General features: G+C 41.9%; 1 protein-coding gene across 1 annotated transcript; it reads left to right on the top strand.

Annotated features, from left to right (window-relative positions):
- Positions 1 to 2,258: 2,258 nt before the first annotated feature.
- EIF3F (eukaryotic translation initiation factor 3, subunit F) lies at positions 2,259 to 12,166 on the top strand. The gene is made up of 8 exons (XM_006885443.1): positions 2,259 to 2,661; positions 6,229 to 6,299; positions 6,518 to 6,597; positions 6,906 to 7,043; positions 8,447 to 8,538; positions 11,161 to 11,297; positions 11,418 to 11,531; positions 12,074 to 12,166. Exons 1-8 carry the CDS (start codon positions 2,286 to 2,288, stop codon positions 12,149 to 12,151), a joined length of 1,086 nt encoding a protein of 361 aa, XP_006885505.1. The 5' UTR covers positions 2,259 to 2,285; the 3' UTR covers positions 12,152 to 12,166.

The raw sequence follows: 12,166 nt of genomic DNA, 5'->3' as shown, positions 1-12,166 counted from the left end.
CAGATATACCTTAGTCTTTAGACTGACACTGTTGCTTCTCAGTCCTTTGGAGAGGTCCCTGACAGTAGATTTACCTAATGCAATGTGTCATTTGATTTCCTGACTGCTGGTGCCAAGAGTGTTGATTGTGGAAATGAGCAAGCTGTAATTGTTAACAACCTCAGTCTCTTCTCCATCTGTCATTGTGCTGCCAATTGGTCCTGTGGTGAGAATCTTTGTCTTCTTGATGTTGAGCTTCAATTCATATTGTAGACTACAGTCCTTGACCTTCTGCAGCAAAGCTACAGGTCCTCCTCAGTTTCAGCAAGGAAGGTTATGTCATCTGCATAACGCAGGTTGTTGATGAGTATTCCTCCAATTCTGATGCCACATTCCTCTTCATAAAGGCCATCCTCCTGAATTATCTGTTTTGCATGTAGATTGAAAAGGTATGGAGACAGGACACACCATTCAGTGCTTTCCTGCTCTGTTCTGAGGACTGCTTCCTGGTTCAAGTACAGATTTCGCATAAGCACAATTAAGTGTTCTGGGATTCCCGTTTTTCTCAAGGTTAACCACATTTTGTTGTGATCCACACAGTCAAAAATGTCTTTGCATAGTCAATGAAACACAGCTATTTCCAGATACCCTTTGCTTTCTGCCACTTAAGAACATAACAATACAAAGTTTTAAAAAAATTGTCATCATAGCCATCATCATTTGGGGTGCCCTAATGCCAATTCTGACTCATATGACCTTAAAAGGCAAAATAAAACTACCCCATAGTGTTTCTGAGGCTGTAATCTTTACATAAAGGAGCCTCAGTTGCATACTATCGAATTCATATGGCTGCTAACTCAAAGATCTGTGGTTCAAATCCACCAGTAAGTTCCCAGAAGAATTATGGGAAGCCTCCTCTTATGAAAATTTGCATACTTAAAAAACTTAAGGAGGGTCACTGTGAGTCAAAATATACTCAACAGCAGTGGGTAGTTGTTACAAGAATGGATGTCAAGTCTTTTCTCCTGTGGAGTAATGGCACTTAAACAACTATGTGATAGTTATTGTCTATTTCTCACTAGAACTTTGGTTATCTTTGTCTTTGTTCATTGGTGGTTAAAAAAAGCAACTACCATTTGACCCAGCAATTCCACTCACTATTGGGAATATACCCCAAAGAGACCATAACCACCACCCAAGCATATAAATACACACTCATGTTTTTTGCGACTTTGTTTACAATAGCAAAGAGTTGGAAACAATCTAAGTGCCCATCAACCAAAGAATAGATATAGAAGCTGTGGTATATTCACACAATGGAATACTTATGCTGCATTGAAAAATAAGGAACTCATGAAATATTATACAAACTGGGTGATTCTGAAGGACATTATGCTGAGTGAAATATCTCAGTCACAAAAGCAAATACTGTATAGTGCCACCGTTGTAAAATGGGACTGACAAAGGGGTTGGGGAGACTAAGAAAGATGGGATAAATGATGTATACTGCATTGAAACAGATGAGGGAGAGTACTGTTTAAAAGGCATATGTGATTAGGTATTATTGTCATGATAGGAGTCCAGAACAAAGGCTGCATAGTGGAGTGGACTTGGGGGAAGGGATTGTAAAACAATAAAAGAATTTTTCTCTTACTTTCCGAAGAGGAAAGCGAGGGTGTGGCCGGGGTGGGGGGGGGAGAGATTGGGCAGGGAGAAAAGTGAAACAATGAGTGAATGGAAATGCAAAGTTTCTGTCAACTTTCATTAAAATTAATAAAAAAATTAAAAAGCAACTACTACATTCCACAACCATGGCCGTACTTGACTACATGGCACCTAATAAGAGCATTGTAAATGGATAATCTTCTGCTCTGTGATTTGTTGTTGTTGGGTGCCGTCGAGTTGAATATTGGTCTCTGAAAACTCCCTGCAGGGTCAGCTGTAAATGAGTATTCCAACTTCAAGGCAAGGAATTTATGTTCGAGTTTAATGCACGGGCTCTCTGCCTCCATCTGGTGGCAAGTGAGCAAACTGCGTAGACTTGTTTCTCTTGTAGTGTGGGTCGACGTTTTCTAGGAACCATTAGCTTTAGTTCTAACGGTGTGCACATCGGACCGAATGCAATGATACAAACTCAGGAAGAATTTACAGCAGAGCAGGAAATATTGGTGCCCTGAGTGTACCATCAGTAACCAATAGGTGTCAAGATCTCGTTCACGTGGCACATGTTCAGCCTATGGCACATCCTCGAAGTCGTAACATTCACATACACCCTCTCTTCCTCTTTAGCCTCCTCTTTAGACAAGATGGCCACGCCGAGTCCACCCACGAGTACTCCTGCTGCCACCCCAGCCCCAGCACCGGCTGCGGCTCCTGTTCCAACCTCAGCCCCAGCTCCGACTCCGGCTCAGACTCCTGCCCCCTCCTCGGCCCCGGCTCCGGCTCCTGTCTCGCCCTCGGACCCCAACGCCCCAGCGACTACGCCCGCCGGCTCGGGCCAGACCTCGGCCGCAGCGCAAGCCCCGGCGCAGACCCCTGCGCCGCCGCCGCCCGGCCCGGCTCTCCCTGGGCCCTTCCCTGGCGGCCGCGTGGTCCGTCTGCACCCAGTCATTTTAGCCTCCATCGTGGACAGCTATGAGCGACGCAATGAGGGCGCTGCCCGAGTTATCGGGACTTTGCTGGGTGAGAAAAAACCTGATGTCTTCTGTCTCCTACCTCTCTCTTGACTATATCACTTGTCATTCAGTCTTCCAGCTCTGCCGTATTGCCTCCCTCTCATCCGTCCCTCATTGACTTCCTGCAAGTCTCTTCATCCTTTTTTTCTTGCTGTAATTTTTCTTTTAAAGGAACTTAAATCTCCTCTCTCTCTCCTGTGCAAATTTGTTGTCACTTTGGGCAGTGTAAAACATGATTAGTAGTTACCGTATAAGTACCGTGTCCATTGATTTACATTGTATTCCTAGTAGCATTTTACGTTTAATGTAACTAATTCCTACCAAATATAAGCAAGTGTTTAAGTGGGAGCTCTTCACTCGCTAAACCCAGTAACCACGTTTTCTCACTCGTCCACTGACTATGTCTACTGTTTAGATGTTTACAAGGATCTTTATAAGTAGCTGGCAAGGGAGTGGGGGCATCTGTAAAAAGATCACTCCCCCAAGAAGTAAACCAGTTTGACTGCACCCCATTTAAGGTTTTATGATTCTCTGCGTCCCTAAACCTCCGAGGTGGCCGATCCTTTATTCCTGATGTGATAGATCCTGTTTTCCCAGTGCTGTCTGTAATTCTACATTTGGACCAACCATACAACCATAGTTGGATGTATTTATGGTGCTGCTTGATCTTCAAATTAAAGAATAATCTTTTCTTTACTTATATTCCAAGTTTGGAGAATAGCTAAGGGTAAAGATGTTTTCCACACTTTAAAGTGCTAAAAATGTGTCATTTATAACAGTTCCCCTTCTCTGAGGACTGCTGGTACCACCAGATTCATTTCCACTCCAATTACTCACGGGTTTTTTACATCTTTGAGGACTAACTCTGGTTGCATGCGTCATTTGTTTTTCTTAACTCTTGGACATTTAACACTCTTTATGTCTTGGAAGGCAGTGCTGGTGCTGTGCATTACATGTTATGTTGCTAAGCAAAAAAGTCAGAGGTGCAAATCTGCGAGACATTCTTCTGGATAAAGAGGAACAATCTCCCGTAAGGTGTTATAGCCTCAGAAGTCAGTGAATATTCTACATGAGACAGAATTGACCATATGGCAGTGGGTTTGGTTTTTGTTTACACCTTCGAAGACAATTAGTGTATTTCAAAGACAAAAAGATTGATAGGCAGACAGACTCCATCATACATTAGCCATGTACTGTGAAGCACATTCCTTCAAGTTAATGTGTTTGAAGGCTACTCTAGCTTTAGAACTGAATTATTTCAGAAAACCTCTAAACTATCTTCAAATACACATTAAGTACAAAATCATTTTACCAAGTCAAGCTTAAACCCATGTCTGACAAATCCATTCTACCCCATAAACAACCCTATAGACAGAGTAGAACCTCCTTATAGTTTTTTGAAGACTGAAATAGACTGCCACATCTTTCTTCATAGAGCAGCTTGTGAGTTCACACCTTCCATTACACCCTTTCAAATGCACGTTCTCTACGTTATCCTGTGAGTTTGTTATTGTGTGTTGTTGAGTCTGAATTGACTCATAACTGATCCTCCAGTGGGTCTTCAGAGGAGGGGATTGCCCATCCTTCTCCCAGAGCAGCTGGTGGAGTTGAACCATATGCCTTTGGGATTGTAGCGCAGCTTCTTAGGACTAGATCAGCAAGAATTAAATTGATATCTTGTCTTCCAAATATAACCATGGTTTTTCTTAAAGTCTTTATAGCCTCCTTGCCACAAAAGCCAGTATCTGCTTTGCCTCTTTGTTTTGGAAAGTCCTCATATGCCAGATTCCCAGGACAAATGTCCAGTACCAGTCTTCCATCCTTACCTCATCTAATTTTTAATGAGAACTTCCTCTAACTGTCCTGCATTGAGCAAAAAATTATTTTTATGTCTCCTATTTGGCACTTGACAAATACTGACTTACTCTTTCAGCTGCACTGTCAAGGTTTCTGAGCTAAGTGGAAATTTTTAAAGGAACAGTCCACCCAATACTTGATGCTTGGTGCCAGAAATATTATGGTGATCCTTTGGAAGGTCATCTTCCAGATGGAGATTGTAAGGGCAGTGCTAATACAAGAATGGAGCATTAACTCCACCTACTAGGAACCCACTATTTTCTCAGATACCCATTAGGTCAAACTCGTATTTTACTTTCTTCACTAACGTCTTTATGTACCAGAAACTATTAGGTACTTAAAGTTTGCAAAAACATGTTCTAACTTTAACTTTGAGATGGTAAAATAATCTTATGTATAAACCATTAGAATATAATGTCATCAGTGCTCTCATAAAGGGTCATAATTTCATGAGACAATCCAGTCAATTGGCCTAAGAATAGGTTTAGTGTTTCCATTCCATCTCCAAGTTCATTTTACAGTGCCTTGGGTCTTACAAGTTTGCAAGCAGCCAACCAGTGCACAGTAATTTGTTCTCTACTTACTTGGGCCAACAAAGGAGAGTAGGAAATAAGGAAGGTATATGAAATGTCTGACTAACTGCCCGCACATACAGCAGCCTTCTTTGCCGTGAGAACTCCATGGTGCCCAGCTCCATTACTGCCAAGATGCAGAAAAATATTTCAAAATCTCAGACTCTGCACTCTGGATGGTGGATGAATCCCTAAAACTGGTACCTTGTTGAGATAAACCAAAAATATCTCCTCTCATAAAGCCATCTGGTAGCTATTCTTTTTTTATTGACTAGGTAATTGCTGTCTATGTGAAATCACATTGACAATAACAACTCAGAAACTAGAGAGCATTGACTTTATGTTAATGAGAGATGAACAAGGTGGAAAATGAGATTGTGGACGGTTGAACAATGTGAAGGATGTAATCAAAGTCACTAAATTGTATCTGTATAAACTGTTGGATTGCTGTATGTCTTATTGTGTTTATTCTTAACAACAAAAGGAACAAATGTTAGGGAAAATAGCTATATCAAGGTCTTAACATAAAAGATCATCTGTGGAGGAAGAACAGGCGCTGTTTAGCAGTGATGAAGAGAGGTTGGGGTTAGGTGCTGTCAAGTCAGCTACAATTCATAGCAGCCCTATGAACAGTCAGTCAGACTTTGCCCTACTCAGTCTGCACCACCATCATCATCTCCACCAAGCTGCAGCCCATTGTTGCAGTTACTGTGTCAGTCCTTCTCATTGAGGATCTTCCTCTCTCTGGCCTTCTGCCTTTCCAGCATGATGTCTTTTTCAGTGGGTTGACCCTCCTGACGACATGCCCACAAAGTGTGTGAGACAAAGTTTCACCAGCCATATCTCTAAGGAGCACTCTGTCCGAGACCAATCTGTTCTTTTGGCAGCCCTTGGGATATTCAGTGCTTTTTGCCAACAACACAATTCAAAGACATAGATTTGGTCTTCAGAGAAAAGAGCTGGCTCTACTTCCAGGGTGTCAGTTCTCTGGAAAATCCTCATCCCATTCTAAGTGCTGAACTTGGAAGTAGTGAAGTCGTTGAGGTGTTCATTGACTTTGAAGTGGCCACCTAAAGTATTTTGAAAGTGGTTAGAGGCTGTTTCAAGCTCTGGGAATATATATGAACAACTCTTTTCTTTCACAGGAACTGTCGACAAGCACTCAGTGGAAGTTACAAATTGCTTTTCAGTGCCCCACAATGAGTCTGAGGATGAGGTGAGTGGGAATCTGAGGCATCCCTATGTAGACTTTAGCTCTTCATTGTCTGGGCTCCTCTTATACAATGAATGTGTTGTGTCCATAACTAGACTCATAAAACTCAGGGCTGTAGTTTGCACACTTCTCGTGGGCCTGGTCTATCTGTTGGGAGTAAGCTCTCTGTTTTCTCTCTAGGTTTCTGACGTCTTTGCTTTCTCGCCTACCTTCCTCCTTAGGTGGCTGTTGACATGGAATTTGCTAAGAACATGTATGAGTTACACAAGAAAGTCTCTCCAAATGAACTCATCCTAGGCTGGTAAGTCATTGGGGGAAATGGTAATATACTCCCTCTTTTGGAGATGGTATTGGAAGGATATTGCCTCACCCCAGTACCAGCCAGTTGGCATCAACTTCGTTCTGGCTCATGGTAGCACCATGTTTCTCAGAGTAGAACCAGGTAGGCCTGAGGGTCATAAAATGACTGTGATCCTCCAGAAATAGGTCACTAGGCTTTCTTTAGAGATACCTCTAGATGGGCTTTCACCTCCAACCTTTCTAATAACAGCAGAGCAAGTACAAGCCTAGTCCATTTGTTGACCTCCACAACTGTGTTCTATTTTCCAGGTACGCTACAGGCCACGACATCACAGAACATTCTGTACTGATTCATGAGTACTATAGCCGAGAGGCCCCCAACCCCATTCACCTCACTGTGGACACCAGCCTCCAGAATGGCCGCATGAGCATCAAGGCCTATGTCAGGTGACTTGGGACAACTCCCCCTGCCACTGTCCTTTCCACTCCTCCATCCCCAAGCAAGTTAAATTTCTTTAGTGTATAACTCAGTGCCTCCTAAGAGCCCTTTCCTTCTCTCTCAGAAGTTAGCATTAGGAAGGTTTCACTCTGAAACAAAATCTGTCCCTGCAGTTGCCACTCAAATCGTTCTCTGGTTTCTACTTGTCAGTTTTAACCAGTTCATTTAGAATTTCCACAGCTGCTTAGTGTGTAACTTTGAGGCAGCAGTCATGTTTCATGAGAAGCCGTGGTGGCCTGGTGTTGTGTAACCTGTCAAACAGCTAACCACAGGAGCCACCTGGCGCTCCCAGAGAAGATGATGGGTATTTTCCTTCCACATTGATTTACAGCCTCGGAAACCTAGCTGAGGATTGCTAGGAGTCAGACCGCTTGATGGCAGTGGGATAGTGGATCATGTTTCATGAATGTTCTCTTTTTTCCTAGAAGGTAGATACTTAGAGTCAATCCTTACATAGTACCTCTTCACAATTCTCTCATATTCATTGTTTCCTGAGTTTTCGCTTAGTTTGTCATTGTGCCTTGAAAAAAGCATAGTCCTCAGAGTTGTACAGATGAAAAGAAGATCATTATTTTAAGGGCATCTATTAACCCCTGGGTTGAATGACAGTAACATTTGACATCTTGAGCTTATTGTAATTAAAACTCTGGTTGAAAGAGTTGAGGAGGTCCCTAATGGCCTGCTGAAAAGGTGCTGCTATAGGGGTTGAAAGAATTCTATCTTCCTGTGAGAATGAAGGCGTTTGTTAGTGAATCTCTTGTGTAATTTTGTACTGTTTCCATTTCTTAGAAGGTAGTTACCAAGTCCTTGTGCACTATAGCACCAAGCCTTGCCTATTCCCTGATTTCTTAGTCTGTTCAGATATTTCAGAATTCTCTGTAATTCTGAAATTTCAACTATATACCTGACTTAAAGACAGTTACAGCTAATGAAATAATTATTTGCCCTTAACCCAGTAGTGTTCTTGGGTAGGAGTCGTGTTTATCATTGTATGAACCAAGGTGTTAGTGAAGGCCTCAGTCTCTATCCATTCTTTTCATGGGATAATAAGTAGGCACCCAGCATCATACGGAAATCAGTCTTTTGATTGTGCAGTGTGAGATAATCCTCTAAAAAGTACCACACTGAATCTCCCTCTCAGATCAGAGGTTTGGTGTGTGAAATGAGGTGAAGGGAAACTTAACTCCTGAGACTTCCAGGATTTAGGAGATTTAGCCTTCTTGGCTTGGAACCTTGGAAGCCATACTCTTGTCCCCGTATCTTCTTTTCATAGGCTTCTTTTCTAGCCTAGATTAGGTTTGGAACTCCTCTTCTGAGACTGTCTATTGATCTTGTTCTTCTCTCTCCCCAGCACTTTAATGGGTGTCCCTGGAAGGACCATGGGAGTGATGTTCACACCTTTGACAGTGAGATACGCATATTATGACACCGAACGCATTGGAGGTGAGTAGCCTTCCCAGAGGTCTTCAGCATTTTGTGAGGAGAGCATAACTGCTCCATGAAAGGTTAGAGAGCCTTGGGGAGCTTAGAGACAGATGACAACGAATGCCATGAGATCATGAAGGTAGAAACTCTGTCCTTATCATCTCGGTTATTTCTAAATGAAATTTTTTCTGACCATTTTCTATTTCCCTGTCACTATGGGATCAAGGGCAGTACTCACGGATAGGTGCTGTTCTTTCTCTGCTGTCTCATCCTTCTCTCTAAACTCTGCTCTTACGCCTAGACCTTTAATGCTTACCTCAGCCAGCCCCTCGTCTTGTCCTTCCTGCCTTAACATCTACTTGAGGTCCTTTCCCACTTTGCCTCACTGGTGAGAAATTTTATCTTCCCACAAACTAATCAGCCATATTGGTTATGTCACTTAATTAGCATAATTTACACTCACATAACTCATCATTTTCCTAAGAGTTTTCATTTATTCCTTCTTAGAAAGGTGTTAGAATAGAGAGTCATTATTTCCCTCTCTCAGGGATTGCATTGTCATGAAAACAAGTTAGTTTCTCAATTACTATTTTTAGCAGATTGAGATTTTTGATTTGGTACATAAAAACTAATGTTCCCACCTCACTACCTTGTATTTCAGTTATGCAGCCTATACTAGGAAAGGATTTCTTTCATCCTGTATTATGCCGGGCTCTTTACTGTGAAGATTATGCTAAGATGCTTTTCTGAAGGGCACAGCACTTGGTGTGTTTGATAACATGATCACCAGTGTCAACTTCAGGCCTATTTCCCACACACTGCTAGCGCAACATTCACAGTCCAGACCTTCACGGTCTCCTGACCCACAAGTCTGTCATGTTGTGCAAGATTTATCAAAAGGTTTGTTATTAAATTGGTGGGTTATAATTTACCCATTTTTAAAAATCACATGTCACAGTTACACTCAGGTTTACTTCTTACGTAGAAATGAGAGGACGTTTTTGTCTTCCTCTTTCAGAGGTCAGTTTAAGTCTCTTTTATTCACATCAGCTTAACTCCTAGTAAGTATATTATTCCCCATCTTTGTGAGACCTTCAAGATACTGTACCAAGTATGATCAGGGCTTACAAGAAAATTACTCACATGGGGCCCTCACACCAGAGACAAACTAGATTCCCAGTGACTGTCTCCCTCGTTTGAGAGCACACTTCCTCTGTTTCAGTGTATATGTTCAACCATAGATATGTAGCAGAAGCACCTGTGGAACCTTTGCTTACGATAAATAGATGGGAGAATCCCATTTGGAGCTTTGGCTCCGAGTCTGTAGGGAGTTGCGCTGCCAATCTGAAGGCAGACAGTTGGAATCCACCAGCTCCTGTAAGGGAGAAAGATGGGCTGTCTCCTGCACAGTCCACAGCCTCTGAAAAACCACTGTATGGGGGTGGGAAGCTCAGTTCTGAGATCGTTCCAATTCAGCGGCATAGAATATTAACCATCTGTGTTAGTCGAGATCTAGAACAGAATCACTTCCCTTTTTTTATTTTTATTGTGGTTTTAACAAGTTTACAGAAAATTGGATTTTCATTCAATCATTGTTACACAATTATTTCACTCCTCCCCCCATCCACTTTGCAGTATACCTCTTTATTCTGGACTATTGTCATACATAGAATGCCTAATCATATATTCCTTTGAAACAGTTCTTTAATTTGTTCCAATGCATTGTTCATTATCTAACCCCTAGTGTCTCTCCATGGCAGTCCTGTTTTATAACAGTGGTGTTATGCAGTATTTGTCCTTTTATGACTGAGATACTGCATTCGGCATAGTATCCTCCATGGTCACCCATGTTGTGTAATGTTTTACGAGTTTATTATTTTCAGTATTATGTAGTATTCCATTGTGTGAATATTCCATAGTTTTTCTGTCCATTTGTTTGTTGATGGGCACTTGGGTTGCTTCCATCTCTTTGCTATTATGAATAATACAGTCGTAAACATGGGTGTGCATTCATCTGGGTGGTGGCTCTGATTTCTTTAGGGTATATTCTGGTAGTCCAATTGCTGGTTCAAATAATATTTCTATTTCCAACTTTTTTAGAAAGTACCATACCACCTTCCATAGTTATTGCACCATTTTACACTCCCACCAGCAGTGAATAAGGGCTCCGATCTCTCCACAACCTCACCAGCATTTGTTGTTTGCTGCCCATTTGAACTTTGCTATTGTTCCTGGGGTGAGATGATACCTCATAGTTGTTTTTATTTGCATGTCTCTAATATGTAGGGATTTTGAGTATTTCTTCATGTGTGTGTTTGCCAACTGAATGTCTTCCTTTATGAAATGTTTTTTCATATCCTGTGTTCTTTTGTGATTGAGTTACTTACCTTTCTTGTAGAGATTCTGGGTATTCTATAAATTTTAGATAGGAGTCCCTTATCAGACATGTCATTGCCAAATATTATTTCCCAGACTATAGGTTTCCTTTTTACCCTATTGGAGAAGTTTTTCGATGCGCATAGGGATTTGATTTTTAGAAGGTTCCATTCATCTATTTTATTCTTCTCTGGTTGTAGGCTAACCTCCCTTTTAACTTTATTGTTGTTGAAGCACTAATCTCTGATTATACTGCCTCTGCAGTTGACCTCATTATGAAGACCTGTTTTAGTCCCAACCGGGTGATTGGACTCTCAAGTGACTTGCAGCAGGTTGGAGGAGCATCAGCCCGCATCCAGGATGCCCTGAGCACAGTATTGCAGTATGCAGAAGATGTGCTAGTAAGGAGGGCACAGGGGAGGGTGAAGATCTTTGCTCTGTGGTCTGTGAAGGGTGTACTGGTGAAATGACAGTCTTCTCAATGACAAGAATTAACAGTGCCTCATTGAACCTTTGTTCAGTCTGGAAAAGTGTCAGCTGACAATACTGTGGGCCGCTTCTTGATGAGTCTGGTCAACCAAGTACCTAAAATTGTTCCTGATGACTTTGAGACCATGCTTAACAGCAATATCAACGTAAGTGCTACTCCTGGCCTGTGAGGGCTTGGGTTCTTCCCCTCAGTCTCTACCCCTGTCTCAGAGATGATCGGGAATTAGATGACATGGCTTAGAGATTAAAGTAGAGGAAGCAACTTCACTTTGAGCGTTCTTACAGTCCAGGTTAAGAGGAAGACCAGGACAGGGCACATGTTTGAATATTCCTATCCATATTTAATTCCATATTTTCAACACTGTTGATACGACCTTGTTTCCTAGGTCTGTGACTGAAAGAAAGTAAAAAATTCAGAAGCGAATAAAAATAAGATTTCCTATTTTAATTCATAGACACATCTCCCCTCCCAATATTCTGTCTTTGGATCTCAGATTAAGAACCCCTGGTCTATGGGAGTAAGAGTATGATGAAAAAGTGTTCTCAAGCATGTCCTTCCATCCTTCTTCATCTTTGATTTTTGCTCCGTCTGGTCCAATCATTTATACAGGACAGTTCTCACCCTCCAAGTTCCCCATGTATCTGGTCAGAACCAGGCTTTCTCACTTGTGGATTCTTTCTCTTCCAGGACCTGCTGATGGTGACCTACTTGGCTAATCTCACACAGTCACAGATTGCCCTCAATGAGAAACTTGTAAACCTGTGAACAGGCCCTAAGAAG

Source organism: Elephantulus edwardii, unplaced genomic scaffold, assembly GCF_000299155.1.
Source record: "Elephantulus edwardii isolate Elephantulus edwardi_28Jun2011 unplaced genomic scaffold, EleEdw1.0 scaffold00044, whole genome shotgun sequence".
Lineage (NCBI taxonomy): Eukaryota > Metazoa > Chordata > Mammalia > Macroscelidea > Macroscelididae > Elephantulus > Elephantulus edwardii.
Note: the sequence above shows the minus strand (reverse complement) of the source record. Positions and strands in the feature narration are given on the sequence as shown.